We start from the raw sequence: 19,705 nt of genomic DNA on the forward strand, positions 1-19,705 counted from the left end.
AATCTAATATGAAATATGCGGATGTAATAGTTTATTTTAGATGTAGCCGATCAATGCCACAAACAAATGAAGACCGGATTTGCAAGTTACGTCAATGCTCTAAAGACACGACAAACCAGCAACAACAACCGACGGATTCACCCTCCATGATCTCAGTCGGTACGCACGGCCAAAACTCTGATCCCATCACCCAGGGCCGGGCCTACAGTTGTACAAACTGTGCGGCCCGCACAGGGCCCATAAAGTTTAGGGGCCACAAATTCTTGTATAAGCTCAGTATGTATTTCTGAAAAAAAATGTTCCTAAACGCTGGGCCTCTCATGGCACTGGGCTTCTCTGGCTGGCGCGTCCGTAAGGTTGCTGATCCATCGATGGGAACCAGGATCGTAGGAGTACTCAGATCGATGGCAAAAGGAAAGATCGCAAAAACACACGGGCCTGCGTCGCTACAGGCTAGAGGAAACGGGATCCTAGCGTAGTCGGATCAATCGACGACACTCCTCAGACCGCCGCTCGATTGAAACGGGATCGTTGGATCGATGGGTGACCGCAACAATTCCAATTTAGGGGCCCCAAAGATTTTGCTGATTCCCAAAAATTTCTCCTAAGTTTCAATGACAGGTAAAATCCTTTTTCTATAATCCCCAGGTTAATCTATTTTTCTTTCGTATAACCCCGTTCTCCATAAACTTGAAGTGAAAAGGAAGGTCTAGGCATCCAAACACAAGGGGATTACCTATAGCCAGTTGTCACATCTAGCAGTACAGTGATCCACAGGCAAAGTTCGCAAGGGGATCGCACACCAAAGTCAATCCTTGAGGTTCTTTTGTTTCAATTTCATGCTATAATTCGTGTGTTGTTTGTGTGGTAAGATTTCATCTAGAAGAATAGTCAATCTTCGTGTGAACATTGATTTGCAGATTGCTTACCGCCCCTACTGCATGGTAGAAAAGTAGTTTCAGCTGAAAACAAATTTTCCAATGAATATGGGTGATTCTTAATATATCATATATTACTATTACAGGCCTATTTTTCTAGTGCGGTAGGCCTTATTTTAGAGTTTGGCACACAGCCCCGTATTTTGTCAGGCCGGCCCTGCCATCATCCCATGTGCGATGTGTGTGCAGGTCGGCCCGATAAAAAGTTCAGCGAGATGATGTTAGAGCATCTATAACCGGATCTCTCGAACCCTTAAACGTTCAGGCAAATCCTCTAAAATGTTCGATCACGGATCGATCATGAAAAAGCGACCGACACGAATCCCTTAAACCGGTCAAAAGCGTCCGAATTGACCGACAACCTTTATATTCAGCTTAAATATGAGGCGGATATAGGAGAGTCCGGGCACGCCCGCCTGTCCCATAGTGGCCTGCGCTGGCCCGCATCTACCCCAAATATATTTGTCCTCATCCGTTCGTCGGACCAAACTCTAGCCACTTCACTTAACTCCATTCCAATGCCATCCGCCACCCAAGCCCATCTCCGGCATCGCGGACGACGGATCTGAGTCCTTCACCTCCAGATCTGTCGACCATGAGCTCGTCCCACGCGGCTCCGAGGAGGAGATGATCGTTCGGTTTGCGCTCCGCCGCTGCCAGGAGGCGGCGACCCGACGACAGTGCTCGGACTCGCAACGTCGAGAATCCATTGCGTCCGCACAACCGGTGATTGGATCTAGCGTTGCTGCCTCACGAGAGGCGGTGCGGTCCGTCTGGCGTCCGGACGCCGTGGCGGAAGCGCAACCGCACTGTTGGCACGCCGAGCATGTAGCATGGCCGTCCTCGGACGATGTCATGGCGTGGCGTGCCCGCCGGGTGAGGTAGCGAGGACTGGATGCGATCAAGACCCTCGTGATGGTGGATGTAGAAGAGGCAGAGTCACACTCTTCGACATCCTGTAGGATGCACCAGTGCGGGTGACGTGACGGCGTCATGATGAAGGTCGGCTCGTTCCAAAAAGGGTCTGTCATCGACGTTACGTCGAGTGGCACCGTCTGGATTACGGGCTACGATGAGGAAAAGTAGGCCATGAAAGACACGATCGAAACTACCGCGACTCGCAGGCTGCCATGGCGTAGGAGGAGACACATCACGGGCTGTGCGCAACAGCGACGGTCACAGGTGTAGGACGTGGTGGACCTGCGGCGAAAACATACGGGATCGCGCGCGTACGTAGGACGTGGTTTGGACATGGGACAGGACAGGCTTCGTCAAGTCTCGACGTCCCGTACGTGGTGGGTGGTGGTGCCACCCAGCGTCACATGCGAGATCGCATCGGTCGGTGCTGCCACCCGTATGGATGGATACGGGAGGGATCTTCTTTGAGGCAGCCAGTGTGCAGCCGTGCACCTGGCCACGGGACCGACCGATGGCCGACCTGCGAGCTGCTATACAGGGTCCAACGGTCAGGATCTGAATGCGCGCAGGATAAGAAGAAAGCGAGGACTCATGGGCTCATGGGCATGTATCCTGTGCGGACTCATGGGCTCCCTCGTGGGCGCTAGCATGCACATGATGTGTGATAGCTAGCGTGAATGCATGATGGTACATTCATTCAGTGTTGCTCGTACTTAGGCCATGAACTATGGTGGCATTCACGTCTCCGGATGAATCACTCATGCTAAGACTGAGAAATTCTTCTGCAAGCTACGATTACCCGGTTTATTTTACGGACTCACAGAGCCCTACATAGTGAGAAGCAACGAGTGAGTCGGTGCCTAAGAGCAACTCTAGCAGATTCGCTCTTTTTCCAGACGGATTTACGATAAAAAAAAAAGGACCGACCTGGTCCCCTAGAAACGGCCCGGTCCTTAAATTTTTTTACGGAGCACAGGCGTGGACCGCCTCGACCGCATCTTCTCTCCCGCGATCAAGCATCTACGAGCGACGAAAAAGGCGTGGTTCAAGGTGAAGGAGGCCATCGTCGCCGAAGATGGCGCAGGTGGAGGCGTTGTTCAAGGAGTACCAGTTCACCCAATTCCTCTCCACCACCCTCATGGAATACCACCTTCACCTTGACCTCATGGAGCTCCTTCCCCTACCTCCGGCTCTCCTCCCAGTCCCCTTGTTTCTCCTGTCGTATCCCTCAGTTAGCTACCAAATCCTCGTAATCCAGTGTCATTCGGTGATTAGTGAAGGATAATGTTAACACGAAAGAGAATGCCAATTTGAAGCTTCCTTTCACCAAGAATGCTATTTTACCACATTTACGAACGATCCAAATTGAACCATTCAAACACAACCTTCTGCAGAATAACATGCAGAGCCCCCTTTTCATTAGTTTGCCGAAGAATATAGCAATTTGTGTTTCAATCACATCTCTGCATTTTTCAAGAAATCAAATTGTTTTACCCTTCAATTACTTATCTACTCATCATTTTGCTACATTGATATCATCCCTAGGAAATGGAATACTTTTATTCCATGACATGCTAGGCCCACCCAGGATGCCAGGCGAGCTGCAGCATAGAATCTGGATTGCTGACAGGCTGCAGCGCAGAGGGTGGCCTAATTGCGGTCTTTGTCAGCTTTGCAAACAGGAGCCGGAAACGGTGGCCCATATTATGTTCAGGTGTTGATTCACTATCAGGGTGTGGAACTTCATTTTCGCTGGGTTGTCAATCTACGACCCTCTCTTGGGTCGACCTTGAGACGGTCAACCAATGGTGGGTCTCGAGTGAGGAACAACTAGGCTACTTCAGAAAGGCGATCATTCTCTGCAAATGCTCGTTTGTTGGGAGAGATGGAATGAAAGGAATGCTCGGGTCTTCCGAAACAAGGCTTCCCTGCCGTCGAGGGTGGCGGCTTTGATCAAGGATGAGGCTAAGATGTGGGTAGTGGCTGAAGCGAGGTTTCTAAGACTATGTTTCTCCTCCTCTTCTTAATTAATGAGATGAGGCAAAACTTTTGCCTCCGTTTCAAAAAGAAAAAAGTAATCCACGATTGACAACATAGCATGAAACCACCAGTTAACTAATGGAAATGGAAGTGTTGAACCGCTAATATAACTAATCTTGCAGAACGGATCAAACACAATGAGAAACAAGCATGCTTAGAAAACTATATGTATTGCCAAACATGTGAAGGAAGAAACCAACGGATCACCACAAAATAACTAAAGTAGTACTCCTGGCGTCATGAAAGTTTACTTGATACAACAGAACATGCACCATTTTACACAAGTTAAGCTAGATATACACGTTGTTGAGACATAGAACTGGTACCATTTTACACCAGTTAAGCAAGAAAATACAGGCTGCTGAAACATATACATAGATCATAGCCCTTCAATAGGTAAATCAGTTGAGGCCTGACACCGGGCGACATGGCAATATCACTACATCGACATTTGAATCTATTCAAATCGCATCTCAACGGGAGTCTGTCCTTCATATGAATGGAACAGGGACAAGCGCACAATCCAGGTAGACAAAACACAGCAACCTCATGCTGCCAAGATTAATTCAGGGACATCTACTTCGGCTGCTGGAAACTGAACCCTGCGTAAACCATAGAGGACACAATGAGCACATGAAAGTGCAGACTAAACCATGAGAAGGTACGGTTGACAGCAATCAGCATTGACGTCAAACATATACTGCATAAGAAATTATTTTGGAAGAGTGGGCCAACATACAACTTGATCTCACTATGCAGAAACTGGAAAGATGAGCTATTAAATGATCCATTTCAACTAAATAGTGAAAAACACCTCACATTGTTTATTTGCCTATTTTCCTTTTTTGACTTGCTTTGGCCTCTCCCATTTTCCGAAAAATATGTCAGTTGCTTTGGCCCAAATCACACTTTCAATAAAATATGTAATGTGGATATCATACAGCACTCTAGTAGACTTTTTAACCAATCAATTTACCAGATAGTTTAACGTCCATCAGGTTTACTTGATTTTAGTGACACATGCAGGTACATAAACATCAATAAATTGTAGTATTGGTAACTTACTGAAAGAACTCCAGGAATCATGTTCGATGCTAATTTGCGCAGAAGTTACTCCATGAATGCCAAGGATGTCCACAATTTGACAAATCCATTCATCCTCCTTGCTACAATGGATTTCAACTACCTTGAGATGCTTTGACACCAAGAAATATTCCGCTGGGTTGTAGCTTCCACTTGATCCAATGTCAAAATCCTGTTGAAAACATATGATTTTACATAAATGAATCAGCTGTACATGTTAGATTCAGCGACAAAAGCTATCATATATGAAAAACCATATACCTTGCGAGCTGGAAGTTGAAGGGTGAACTTTTCTAGAATTGGTGTGTGCTGAAGAAAGTAAAGTAGTCCAGTGAAGTTTGCAGTCAAACACCATTCATTGAGCAACACTGTTTTTAGCTTGCTAAACACAGGGCACCATTTCAAGTCCTTTCTGAAAATCTTAACAACGAAACAGAGAACTAAAAAAAATTAAAGTTATAACTTGAGAAGACATGATTCAACAACACTGAGTTGAAAAAGATTTCCTTAGTTCTTATTTCAAGTAATCAATTGTGAGCAGATAGAGAGATACACAATACATATTTTACAAGTCTTTGATTGACTCAGGGATGCAAAATGTTGGATGGCAATCAACACAGGGAGTTAAAAGAGCAAACATACCATAGAACATTCACTTATCAGCTCTAAATTTGTAGCACCCGCCAATCCTTGAAGAAGTACACAACAATCATCTTCACATGACTCGTTACCACTATCCCTAAGGTAATTATAACAAGCGTAATTATCTGCACAATCTTCGCCAATCCTGATAAATGATGTTACCAGTGACGGGAGGCTCTCAAGGAACGGGGCCCAGTCATGAGGGTCAGCTAGTTCAAAGGTAAGAAGACCTGGAGCAGAAAGGCAACTCCATGGTGTTTGCATGGAATAAAGATACGAATCTCTGATTTTCAGATGCCGTAAAGATTTGGGAAAGATACCCAAAAGGTTGATAGAACAATCACCTATCTCTAGCAGCTCTAGTGCGTGACAGCTGAGAAGATCTAGAGGGCTTTTGTCAAATACCAGATTATAAAGCTCTAGCACTGTCAAGTGCTTGGAGATGACACTGCTGCTGGATAGATCCAAAGAAGAATGATGAAAACCCCAGTTTAGAATTCGAAGCACCGACACTTGGCACGAGACAGCATACCGTACCCACGATTCAACGTCACGGTGTGCCTCGGCTTGTTTGCCTTTTTGATAGGGAATGATATCACATTGAAGGAGAGGTGAGGTCCGGTCACGGTGCTCAAGCAGCTTATAAACAAAATTGTTGAAGGCCTTGGCGCTCTCGAACTGAAAAGGATAGAAGCGCAGTGCTGGCACCGACTTCCAGAGGGCGCGCCAGCGGCGAGCGAGCACGGACGTCCTCACGGCGTCCCGCGAGGGCAGGAACGACAGCAGCAGCTCGAGCACATGTTCAGGGAGGTCCTCGAAGCAGTCCTTGCCGCCAGCAACGGCCACTTTCTTGATTTTACCGGGCTTGGCCCGTTCAGCCATTCCGTCGAACAGGTTGCTCGCACAGCAGCTACATCGGAGGCCATGGGCAGGGTGTGAGTGAGATCAGAGACGGCCAGGCGGAAGGGATGGAGAAGAAGCGAAGGCTGACACCGCGTTAGCCTCACGTACCTCTAGTCGCCGTGCAGCAGAAGGCCGTCAGTTGGTTCGCGCTGAAGATGTGGATCGCCTGTCCGAGGACGAACAGAAGGGAGCTTTCGCCTATAGGCCTATCTGCTCGGTTGGAAGGCAACGGAATGCCAGTTTCTACTGCGTCGCTGAATTCCCAGTCCCCACAAATTCCTCCATTAACGCGTCGAGCAACGGAGAGGAAGACGAGACAGGGCTAGAAAGGGAAGACGAGACGCGTCTGCCGGAACACCAACGACGTAAATGAAAGAGAGAATTTCTTATTTAACCCTTTCTTAAAATTTGATTTCCTTTTTTAACCAAAAAACCTTTTTCTTCCCAATTTGACGCACAAACTTTATTTTGTGTCTTATGTGACACTTTCATCTATTTTTCCATCAAGAGATGTTAACTTATATACATGCGTGTAATACAGGCACCTGTGGCCACCAAATCTCGGCGTCTCGTGTTATTCTCGCCTAAATTAGTACCGGCTAGTTGATTGCTATCTTATAGCCTATTTAAGCTACCGGCTATAAGAGCATCTCCAGCCGTTTGACCCAAGGGGCCTGAAATAGCGCCGCCTAGGGGTGTGCTGACGAAAAAAACGACGTGGGAGGAGGGAGGGGGGGGGGGGCTCGGTTTCCCAGCCCCCCTCCTCCAAAGGCACGCCCCAGCCGTCGCTTTCGGCCCACTTTTGACGTAAATTTGCCTACTTTTGATGCAAAATTTGCCCATGTTCGACATGTTTCGGCATGCTTCGGCACAAATTGAACAAGCAATAGCCTTTCAGTCGATGCCTCTGCTTTGCCTTCAGTCGACCGACGCCGAGCCACCGCGCCTCGGCTTTGCATTGCTCACGAACACGCCGACCAAGCGGCGAGGACCATGAGGTGCTCTTCATCCTGGACGTCGTCATCAGCTTCCTCCTCCAGTAGCGCCGCGAACGCCTCCTCATCGTCGGAGTCCATCGCCCAGGCAAATCGCCGAACACTAGCGGGTGTGGCGGACGCGCAACCGCGTACGTGACCGGAGCACCGGGAAAACTCACCAAGAAGCAGGGGGCGAAACCGCGCTGAACCCTACATTTGTCTACAAGGAGATGGCCTTTTTAGCTGCGGTAGGTAGGTTGGCGACGCCAAAATCGAAACAATGATGAAAGGTGTGGTGCACGAGGGGCGGATCTGGAAAAGAAAAAGCCTTTTTTCAATTCGAGCCACCTATGTGTCTCCATGTTTCCTGTCGGCATATGCCATTGTAATGTAAGTATATATAAATTAGTATCAATAACACTTTGCATCCAAAATCACTATACGTATCAAATAATCTGTACATGTTATCTTATTTATTTTTTCTAACATTCCTTGATGCATAATCACTTATGATGAGCTCGGTGTCATTCTCATTTAATAATTTTTCTCGATGCATAATGTAGTCAAACTATCAAATTTGTGTTTCAATCACATCTCTGCATTTTTCAAGAAATCAAATTATTTTACCCTTCAATTACTATCTACTCATCCTTTTGCTACGTTGATATCATCCCTAGGTAAAAAGATGCAACTTTGCATGGCGTGCTGCAAGCAATTCGCTACCTACATGGGAATTGAAACATGGAAGAAATACGGAGACTGATAATTTGTGGCCCGTTTGCCGCGTGGAACCAGAAGTTCCTTTTCATCTATTGTGTCCGTGCCCCAATGCCAGGGAGTTGTGGCGCGATATGTCAGATGTTTGCCCCCTACAGAAGCTTAGCAATCTTTCAAATACAGGGTTCGAATGGTTACTGCATACGCTCTAGAGCTGGCCAGATAAACACCGGATTTTCTTGATCCTGCTTTTTATGGAGGCGGCAGTGTCCCTGCTCCGTCCCTGCCGAGACTCATGACAGAGCGTAATTTACCTCATGTACACGGCACTAGCCGGCATCAGTTGGGAATGGTCGATACACGGACACGTGGGAATTTACCTCATGTACGAAGGATGCTAATTCAACCATTCAAATGCAAACTTTTGCGAATCACATACTAGCTTGCACTGACCATTGTTAACAGAACATGGACTAGACTAGCTGCACCGTGGCATTATAATGTAAGTGTTGAACTAATTATTTATGGTTAATGGCATGCACATCGATCAATGTAACTGATCGGACACAATTAGGAAACATGGTTAGCAAGTGCGAAAAACCAAAGATGCCAAGCAAAGCAACTCCACAGATGTGTTTTATGTCAACACCACCACCGCCGCCGCAGCCACCACCACAACAAAACTGAAACGTCAGGCTGTGATGGAATTTACTCAATATAAAATAACAGGTGCCATGATACATAAGTTCAACCAGATGCGCGGGTTTCTGAAACATATAAATAGAAAATAGGCCTTCAAAGGTAGTTCAGGCCTGGCAACGAGTTCAGTACATGACTTGATATGAATGGAACAGGGACAGGCGCACGGTCCAGATAGGCCAAAACGAAGCAACATGATGCCACAAAGATTAACTTATCAGCTCCTTCTGCTCGAAACTGAAGGCTGCATAAACAATAGTAGACACAAATGAGCATGTGAAGTGCAGATTAAGTAATGCGAAGGTACGATCGGATAGCAATCGGCACACAAGGGTAGCTAATACTGTATAAGAAATTGTTTTGTAAGATTGGATGAACATAGAACATGATCTCGTTTTGCAAATATTGGAAAGATGTGCTATTAAATGATTAATTTCATCTAAAAAGTGAAAATAACTCATATTGTTATGTGCTTATTTGACCTTTTACAATTGCTTTGGCCTAATCACATTGTCAGTAGAATATGTAAAGTGGAGATGATATAACATTCTAATCGATTTTTCAGTCCTAAACTTACAAACAGTTCAAAGTCTACCTGTGAAAATTTATAAATAGTTTAATGTTCAGTATTCGATTCCACTAACACATGCAGACTATATAAAAATTTATAAAAGTATACTTAGTAAATTGTAAAATAGCTTACAGGGATACTAAAGAAGTTTGATGTCGAGTTGCGCAGGAGTCACTCCATGAGTACCAAGGATCTTTTCAATTTGAAAAATCATTTTATCTTTCTTCCGACAATGGATCTCAACTATCATGAGATGCTTCGACACCAAGAAATATTCTGATGGGTTGTAGCTTTCACTTGAGTCAATGCCAAACTCCTGCCACAAACATAACATTTTACAGAAATGATTCAGCTGTACATGGTAAGTACAAAGCTATCATATATGAAAAAACATATACCTCATAAGGTAAAAATTGAAGGGTAAGCTTTTCTAGAATTGGTGAGTACTGAAGAAAGTGAAGTAGTCCAGTGAAGTTCGCAGTCAGACACCATTCATTGAGCAACACCGTTTTTAGCATACAAACATGATGACAAGAACGAGTGGATTCATAAAAAACATTTAACTGGATATTAGGAAAAAGTTTGACATGCGTACTTTGATTCATTGATATTTGGTACAAGGATGATCTTGGATGGCAATCAAAACAAGGAGTTAGCAAAAGTGAAAACATACCATAGAATATACACTTATCAGCTTTAAATTCGTAGCGCCGGACAGCCCTTCAAGAATCACAGAGCAATCATCTTCTACATAGCATCCTTCACATGACTCAACGCCACAATCCCCAAGGTACTTATATGCATCACAACTATCATTGCATTCTACATCTTCAATAATGATAGATGATGTTACCAATGATGGCACGTTGTCAAGCAGCGGAGTCCACCCTTCACAGTCCTCTAGTTCAAAGGTAACCAGACCTGGAGCAGAAAGACGACTCCGTTGTGTATGCATGGAAATAATGATTGAACACTTGACTGTCAGATGTCGTAAAGATTTGGGTAAGATATCCCCAAGGTTGATAGAACAGCAGTCTATATCTAGCACCTCTAGTGCATCACAGCTCACAAGATCTAGAGGGCTTTCGTCAAAGTCCACACTATAAAGCATTAAATCTGTCAAGTGCCTGGAGATGACACTGTTGTTTGACAGATACAAATGATAACCATCCTGTATCAGAACTCGGAGCACCGACACTTGGCATGAGACAGCATACTGGACCCATGATTCAACATCGCGGTATATCTCTTTTTGCTCACCATACATATATGAATTGATATGACATTCACGAAGAGGTGAAGTTTGGTCACGGCACTCAAGCACCTTATTAACAAAATTGTTGAAGTTCTCGGCACTGCTGAAATTAGAATAAGGATCGAAGCGCAGGACTGGCACGGACTTCCAGAGGTTGCGCCAGCGGCGAGCGAGCACGGATGTCCTCACGGCATTTAGCGCGTCCAGGAAAGACAGAAGCAGCTCGAGCACATGATCCGGGAGGTCCTCGAAACGGTCCTTGCCGCCAGCCATAGCCACCTTCTTGCTGTCAGCCATTCCGTCGAACAGGTGGCTCGCGCCGCAGCTGCCGAGGAAGCGATGGACAGGGAATGAGTAAGAAGACCATCAGCCAAGCAGACGAAAGAGATAACCTGAAATACCTCGTCGACGGCACGGCACGGCACGGCACTAATTGAGACTCGACCGGGCAGGAGCAGAGTTGCAGAAGGGAGCCCTCCCTAGGCCATCTCCGTTCTCGGTTTGAGGCAGTTTATACGGCATCGCCTAGTCCCCACGCATTCCTCCATTAATACAGTCGCCTCGAGCAACCAAGAGGATTGAATTGGAAGACGAGACGACGAGCAACTGAAGGCAGTTTACTGTTTATACCGCATCGCCTAGTCCCCCACGCCTCGACCAACGACCAGCAACGGAAGGCGAGAGCATTCACACTTACTCCCTCCGTTCTAAATACAGTATAAGTCTCTTTTAAGATTTCACTAATGGGCTACATACGGATGTATACAGACATATTTTAGATTATAGATTCACTCATTTTGCTTCGTATGCAGACTTTTAGTGAAATCTTTTAAAAGACTTACATTTAGAAACGAAGGGAGTACTAAGTAGTAAGAACTGCATGACGAGTACGTGAGCATTTACACTTACTAAGTAGTACGAGCTGCAATGGAAGGCGAGAGCGTTCACAACGACGAGCAATTGGAGTACTACGTGAGAACACAACTACTCCCTCCGTTCCTAAATATAAGTCTTTTAAAAGTTTCTTTAGTGGACTACATAGGAATGTATATAGACATATTTTAGTTTATAGATTCACTCATTTTGATTCGTATGTAGACCTGTAGTGAAATCTTTTAAAAGACTTATATTTAAGAACGGAGGGAGTAAGTAGTAAGAGCTCCATGTGAGCGCCCGACCAAACAAATCTTTTGTTCCAATTCTTGGATGTGCGGCGCAAAAGATGGGCATGCCATTTTGAGCCTTAGAGCTAGTAGACCCGTATAATCGTCGGAACTATAAAATTTCGACGACTATACGGTTTTAGACTGTTTTTTATGTCATACCAGGTACTGTAAATGCAATCCGATCCGTAAAATTTTGACGATGGCCCGTAAACGCGACCGCTTGACCGTTATATCTACGGGTTCAGCCGTTGGATGCGGGTCGAAACCCTATCCCTCCACCGTCGTGAAAAGTCCCCCCGCCTCACCGTCGACGCCTAAGATCCGCCGCCACGCGCCTCCATTCCACCGCGTAGCCGCTCCATTTCACCACTCTTGATGGCCAACTCCGACGGCCGTAGGAACGACGACCCCGAGAGGACTCGTGACGTCAGATCGGACACCGTCCGAAAGCGCGCCGCCCGCCGGTACACACAATGGGGCATGACGTCGCCACCGTCGCTCCTCCGTCGCGAGACAGGGGAGTACCACCGTGCGTGCGGCCGCCTCTTCTCCGGCAGCTCCCCCGAGGCGTCGAGCTCGCGCTCCTCCCTCCCCCAATGAAGAGGGAGCTCGAGGAGCTCCCGCCGGTGAAGATGAAACCGGAGGCCGAGGCGGTGCCGGAGCAACGTTCGGGGGGCGTCATCGGACCGGAGGATCTCCTCCCCTCGACGGAGGCGGATAGCCTTTTGTGCGGGAGCGATGTGTTGGAAATATGCCCTAGAGGCAATAATAAATTAGTTATTATTATATTTCTTAGTTCATGATAATCGTTTATTATCCATGCTATAATTGTATTGATTGGAAACACAATACTTGTGTGGATACATAGACAAAACACTGTCCCTAGTAAGCCTCTAGTTGACTAGCTCGTTGATCAAAGATGGTCAAGGTTTCCTGGCCATAGGCAAGTGTTGTCACTTGATAACGGGATCACATCATTAGGAGAATCATGTGATGGACTAGACCCAAACTAATAGACGTAGCATGTTGATCGTGTCATTTTGTTGCTACTGTTTTCTGCGTGTCAAGTATTTATTCCTATGACCATGAGATCATATAACTCACTGACACCGGAGGAATGCTTTGTGTGTATCAAACGTCGCAACGTAACTGGGTGACTATAAAGATGCTCTACAGGTATCTCCGAAGGTGTTAGTTGAGTTAGTATGGATCAAGACTGGGATTTGTCACTCCGTGTGACGGAGAGGTATCTCGGGGCCCACTCGGTAATACAACATCACACATAAGCCTTGCAAGCAATGTAACTTAGTGTAAGTTGCGGGATCTTGTATTACGGAACGAGTAAAGAGACTTGCCGGTAAACGAGGTTGAAATAGGTATACGTATACTGACGATCGAATCTCGGGCAAGTAACATACCGAAGGACAAAGGGAATGACATACGGGATTATACGAATCCTTGGCACTGAGGTTCAAACGATAAGATCTTCGTAGAATATGTAGGATCCAATATGGGCATCCAGGTCCCGCTATTGGATATTGACCGAGGAGTCTCTCGGGTCATGTCTACATAGTTCTCGAACCCGCAGGGTCTGCACACTTAAGGTTCGACGATGTTTTATGCGTATTTGAGTTATATGGTTGGTTACCGAATGTTGTTCGGAGTCCCGGATGGGATCACGGACGTCACGAGGGTTTCCGGAATGGTCCGGAGACGAAGATTGATATATAGGATGACCTCATTTGGTTACCGGAAAGTTTCCGGGCATTACCGGAAAAGTTTCGGGCTCATCGGTAGTGTACCGGGAGTGCCGGGAGGGGTGCCGGGGACCATAGGGAGGGGTGTCACGCCCCAAGGGGTCTCATGGGCTATGGGAAGAGATAAACCAGCCCCTAGTGGGCTGGAATAAGTTCCCACTAAGGCCCATAAGGTTTGAGAAGGAAAAAACACAAGGTGGAAAGAGTTTCCAAGTGGGAAGGTGGAATCCTACTCCAAGTAGGATTGGAGTAGGACTCCTCCACCTCCAATTTCGGTCAAACCTTTGGGTTTTGAGGCTGCCTCCTCCCCTCCCTCCCACCTATATATACGGAGGTTTTAGGGCTGATTTGAGACGACTTTCTCACGGTTGTCCGACCACATACCTCCATAGTTTTTCCTCTAGATCACGTTTCTGCGGAGCTCGGGCGGAGCCCTGCTGAGACAAGATCATCACCAACCTCCGGAGCGCCGTCACGCTGCCGGAGAACTCTTCTACCTCTCCGTCTCTCTTGCTGGATCAAGAAGGCCGAGATCATCGTCGAGCTGTACGTGTGCTGAACGCGGAGGTGCCGTCCGTTCGGTACTAGATCGTGGGACTGATCGCGGGATTGTTCGCGGGGCGGATCGAGGGACGTGAGGACGTTCCACTACATCAACCGCGATCTCTAATCGCTTCTGCTGTACGATCTACAAGGGTACGTAGATCGCTCATCCCCTCTCGTAGATGAACATCACCATGATAGGTCTTCGTGCGCGTAGGAAAATTTTTGTTTCCCATGCGACGTTCCCCAACAGTGGCATCAGAGCTAGTTTCATGCGTAGATGTCTTCTCGAGTAGAACACAAAAGGTTTTGTGGGCGGTGATGTGCGTTTTGCTGCCCTCCGTAGTCTTTTCTTGATTTCGCGGTATTGTTGGATTGAAGCGGCTTGGACCGACATTACTCGTACGCTTACGAGAGACTGGTTTCATCGTTACGAGTAACCCCCTTTGCTCAAGGATGACTGGCAAGTGACGGTTTCTCCAACTTTAGTTGAATCGGATTTGACCAAGGAGGTCCTTGGATGAGGTTAAATAGCAACTCATATATCTCCGTTGTGGTGTTTGCGTAAATAAGATGCGATCCTACTAGATACCCCCGGTCACCACGTAAAACTTGCAACAACAAAATTAGAGGACGTCTAACTTTTTTTTGCAGGGTATGCTTGTGATGTGATATGGCCAACGATGTGATGTGATATATTGGATGTATGAGATGATCATGTTGTAATAGAAATATCGACTTGCACGTCGATGGTACGGCAACCGGCAGGAGCCATAGGGTTGTCTTTATAACTAACGTTTGTGCTTGCAGATGCGTTTACTATTTTGCTAGGACGTAGCTTTAGTAGTAATAGCATGAGTAGCACGACAACCCCGATGGCGACACGTTGATGGAGATCATGATGATGGAAATCATGGTGTGACGCCGGTGACAAGAAGATCGTGCCGGTGTTTTGGTGATGGAGATCAAGAAGCACGTGATGATGGCCATATCATGTCACTTATGAATTGCATGTGATGTTAATCCTTTTATGCACCTTATTTTGCTTAGAACGACGGTAGCATTATGAGGTGATCTCTCACTAAAATTTCAAGACGAAATTGTGTTCTCCCCGACTGTGCACCGTTGCTACAGTTCTTCGTTTCGAGACACCACGTGATGATCGGGTGTGATAGACTCAACGTTCACATACAACGGGTGCAAAACAGTTGCGCACGCGGAACACTCGGGTTAAGCTTGACGAGCCTAGCATGTGCATACATGGCCTCGGAACACATGAGACCGAAAGGTCGAGCATGAATTGTATAGTTGATATGATTAGCATAGAGATGCTTACCACTGAAACTATTCTCGACTCACGTGATGATCGGACTTGAGATAGTGGATTTGGATCATGTACCACTCAAATGACTAGAGAGATGTACTTTTTGAGTGGGAGTTCTTAAGTAATATGATTAATTGAACTAATTGTCATGAACATAGTCTAATGGTATTTGCGAATTACGATGTAGCTTGCGCTATAGCTCTACTGTTTTTATATGTTCCTAGAGAAAATTTAGTTGAAAGTTGATAGTAGCAAACTTTGCAGACTGAGTCTGTAAAACCGAGGATTGTCCTCGTTGCTGCACAGAAGGCTTATGTCCTTAATGCACCACTCGGTGTGCTGCACCTCGAGCGTCGTCTGTGGATGCTGTGAACATCCGACATACACGTTTCTGATTACTACACAATAGTTCAGTGCAAGATACTTAATGGCTTAGAAGCAAGGCGTCGAAAACGTTGTAAAACGTCACGGAACATAAGTGATGTTCTAAAGAGATGAAATTGTGATTTCATGCTTGTGCCCTTGTTAAGAGGTACGAGACCTCCAACAAGATTCTTTGTCCACAAAGTAAAAGAGAAAAGCTCAATCGATGAGCGTGTGCTCAGATTGTTTGAGTACGACAATCACTTGAATCAAGTGGGAGTTAATCTTCCAGATGAGATGATGATGGTTCTCCAAAAGACACTGCCACCAAGCTGTGAGAGCTTCGTGATGAACTATAACATATTGAGGATAGATACAATGATCCTTGAGCGATTCGTGATGTTTGACACTGCGAAAGTAGAAATCAAGAAGGAGCGTCAATAGTTGATGGTTTGTAAAACCACTAAGTTTCAAGAAAGGCAAGGGCTAGAAGGGATACTTCGTGAAACGGCAAAACAGTTGCTGCACTAATGAAGAGACCCAATATTAAACCCAAACCCGAGACTAAGTGCTTCCGTAATGAGGGGAACAATCACTGAGGCGGAGCAACTCAAGATACTTGGTAGATAAGATGGCTGGCAAAAGTCGAAAGAAGTGTATTTGATATACATGATGTTGATGTGTACTTTACTAGTACTCCTAGTAGCACGAGGGTATTGGATACCGGTTCAGTTGCTAAGTGATTAGTGACGCGAAATGAAAGCTACGGCATAAACGGAGACTAGCTAAAGGCGAGGTGACGATACGTGTTGGAAGTGTTTCCAAGATTGATATGATCAAACATCGCACGCTCCCTCTATCATCGGGATTGGTGTTAAACCTAAATAATTGTTATTTCGTGCTTGCGTTAAACATGAATATGATTGGATCGTGTTTATTGCAATACGATTATTCATTTAAAGAGAATAATGGTTACTCTATTTTCTTGAATAATCACCTTCAATGGTTTATTGAATCTCGATCGTAGTGTTACACATGTTCATGATATTGGTGCCAAAAGATACGAGTTGATGATGATAGTACCACTTACTTGTGGCACTGCCGCTTAAGTCATGTTAGTATAAATTGCATGAAGAGGCTCCATGCTGATGGATCTTTGTACTCACCTGATTTCGAATCACTAGTGACATGCAAATCATACCACATGAGCAAGGCCTTGTTTTCATTGAGATGAAATAAGATAGTAACTTGTTGAAAGTGATACATTTTGATGTATGCAGTCCAATGGGTGCTGAGGCACGTAGTGGATATCATTATGTTCTTACTTCACTGACGATTTGAGTAGATACAGGAGTATTTACTTAATGAATCACAAGTCTGAAATGTTGAAAAGTTCAATTCCGTTTCAGAGTGAAGTTCGTCGTAACAAGAGGATAAACTGTCTACGATATGATCATGGAAATGAACATCTGAGTTATGAGTTTTGGTACGCAGTTAAGACAATGTGGAAATTGTTTCGCAGTTCATGCCACCTGGAACATCATAGTGTGATGATGTGTCTGAACGTCATAGCCACGCACTATTTGGTATGGTGCATACTATGATGTCTCTTATCGAATTACCACTATCGTTTATGGGTTATGCATTAGAGACAACCGCACTCACTTTAAATAGGGCACCGCGTATTTCCGTTGAGATGACACAGTATAGACTGAGGTTTAGAGAAATCTAAACTGTCGTTTCTTGAAAGTTTGGGGCTTCGACACTTATGTGAAAAAGTTTCAGTCTGATAAGCTCTAACCCAAAGCGGATAAATGCATCTTCATAGGATATCCAAAACAGTTGGGTACATCTCCTATCTCAGATCCGAAAGCAAAGTGTTTGTTTCTAGAAACGGATCCTTTCTCGAGGAAAGGTTTCTCTCGAAAGAATTGAGTGGGAGGGTAGTAGAACTTGATGAGGTTATTGAACCATCACTTCAACCAGTGTGTAGCAGGGTGCAGGAAGTTGTTCCTGTGGCGCCTACACCAATTGAAGTAGAAGCAGATGATGGTGATCATCAAGCATCGGATCAAGTTACTACAAGCCTCGTAGGTTGACAAGGTCGCATACTACTACAGAGTGGTACGGTAACCCTGTCTTGGAGGTCATGTTGTTGAGCAACAGTGAACCTACGAGTTATGGAGAAAGCGATGGTGGGCCCAGATTCTGACAAATGGCTGGAAGCCATGAAATCCGAGAGAGGATCCATGTATAAAACAAAGTGTAGACTTTGAAAGAACTACTTGATGGTCATAAGACTATTGAGTAAAGATGGATCTTTAAAAGAAGACAGACGATGATGGTGATAAGTCACTATTAAGAAAAGCTCGACTTGTCGCAAAGATGTTTTCGACAAGATCAAACAGTTGACTATGATGAGACTTTCTCACTCGTAGCGATGCTAAAGGTCTGTTGGAATTATGTTAGTTGTTGATGCATTATTTATGAAATATTGCACGTAGGATGTCAAAACATTGTTTTCTCGACGGTTTCCTTGAGCAAACATTGTATGTGATACAACCAGAAGGTTTTGACGATCCTAAAGATACTAACAAGTATGCAAGCTCCAGTGATCCTTCAATGGACTGGTGCAAGCATCTCGGAGTTGGAATATACACTTTGATGAGATGATCAAAGATTTTGGGTTTGTACAAGGTTTATGAGAAACTTGTATTTCCAAAGAAGTGAGTGGGAGCACTATAGAATTTCTGATAGGTATATGTGGTTGACATATTGTGGATCAGAAGTAATGTAGAATTTCTGTAAAGCATACAAGGTTGTTTGAAAGAAGTTTTCAAAGGAGTACCTGGATTACGCTACTTGAACGTTGAGCATCAAAGATCTATGGAGATAGATCGAAAGCGCTTAATAGAAGTTTCAACAAGATGCATGCCTTGACAAGTTTTTGAAAGAGTTCAAAATAGACCAGCAAAGAAGGAGTTCTTGGTTGCGTTGTGAGGTGTGAATTTGAGTAAGACTCAAAACCCGACCACGGCAGAATAAAGAGAATAGACGAAGGTCGTCTTCTATGCCTTAGCCGTAGAATCTAAAGTATGCCATACTGTGTACCGCACCTGAAGTGTGCCTTGACTCAAAGTATGTTGAGAGGTACAGAGAGTGATCCATGATTGAATCACTAGCAGCGGTCGAAATTTATCCTTAGTAACTAATGGACTAAGGAATTTTTCTCGATTATGGAGGTGGTTAAAGAGTTCGTCGTAAAGGGTTACGTCGATGCAAGCTTTGACACTAATCCGAATAACTATGAGTAGTGAAACGGATTCGTATAGTAGAGTAGATATTTGGAGTATTTCCGAATAGCACGTAGTAGCAGCATCTATAAGATGACATAAAGATTTGTAAAGAACGCACGGATCTGAAAGTTTCAGAACCGTTGACTAAAACCTCTCTCACGAGCAAGACGTGATCAGACCCCATAACTATATGGGTGTTGGATTCGTTGGAATCACATGGTGATGTGAACTAGATTATTGACTCTAGTGCAAGTGGGAGACTGTTGGAAATATGCCCTAGAGGCAATAATAAATTAGTTATTATTATATTTCTTAGTTCATGATAATCGTTTATTATCCATGCTATAATTGTATTGATTGGAAACACAATACTTGTGTGGATACATAGACAAAACACTGTCCCTAGTAAGCCTCTAGTTGACTAGCTCGTTGATCAAAGATGGTCAAGGTTTCCTGGCCAGAGGCAAGTGTTGTCACTTGATAACGGGATCACATCATTAGGAGAATCATGTG

The 19,705-nt window shown here is 45.1% G+C and overlaps 2 protein-coding genes across 4 annotated transcripts; both read right to left on the minus strand.

Moving 5' to 3' along the window:
• Window positions 1–4,133: 4,133 nt before the first annotated feature.
• LOC123439184 (putative F-box/FBD/LRR-repeat protein At1g78760) lies at window positions 4,134–6,894 on the minus strand. Of its 3 annotated transcripts, none has more exons than XM_045115923.1 (5): window positions 6,633–6,894; window positions 5,622–6,531; window positions 5,241–5,399; window positions 4,962–5,151; window positions 4,134–4,498 (listed from the first exon to the last, which is right to left on the minus strand). In XM_045115923.1, the coding sequence occupies exons 2-5, from the start codon at window positions 6,501–6,503 to the stop codon at window positions 4,473–4,475; spliced, it is 1,257 nt and encodes a 418-aa protein (XP_044971858.1). In that variant the 5' UTR covers window positions 6,504–6,531; window positions 6,633–6,894; the 3' UTR covers window positions 4,134–4,472. The 3 variants fall into 3 exon arrangements, with proteins under 3 accessions (XP_044971858.1, XP_044971860.1, XP_044971859.1); XM_045115925.1 differs by having other exon boundaries at window positions 6,159–6,531; window positions 6,633–6,893; XM_045115924.1 differs by lacking the exons at window positions 4,134–4,498; window positions 4,962–5,151 and having other exon boundaries at window positions 5,290–5,419.
• Window positions 6,895–8,758: 1,864 nt separating this feature from the next.
• Window positions 8,759–11,400, minus strand: LOC123439186 (F-box/LRR-repeat protein At3g26922-like). The gene is made up of 4 exons (XM_045115926.1): window positions 11,145–11,400; window positions 10,162–11,068; window positions 9,621–9,804; window positions 8,759–9,161 (listed from the first exon to the last, which is right to left on the minus strand). Exons 2-3 carry the CDS (start codon window positions 11,038–11,040, stop codon window positions 9,628–9,630), a joined length of 1,056 nt encoding a protein of 351 aa, XP_044971861.1. The 5' UTR covers window positions 11,041–11,068; window positions 11,145–11,400; the 3' UTR covers window positions 8,759–9,161; window positions 9,621–9,627.
• Window positions 11,401–19,705: the final 8,305 nt, after the last annotated feature.

The sequence above is a fragment of the Hordeum vulgare genome, chromosome 3H, assembly GCF_904849725.1.
Source record: "Hordeum vulgare subsp. vulgare chromosome 3H, MorexV3_pseudomolecules_assembly, whole genome shotgun sequence".
NCBI lineage: Eukaryota > Viridiplantae > Streptophyta > Magnoliopsida > Poales > Poaceae > Hordeum > Hordeum vulgare.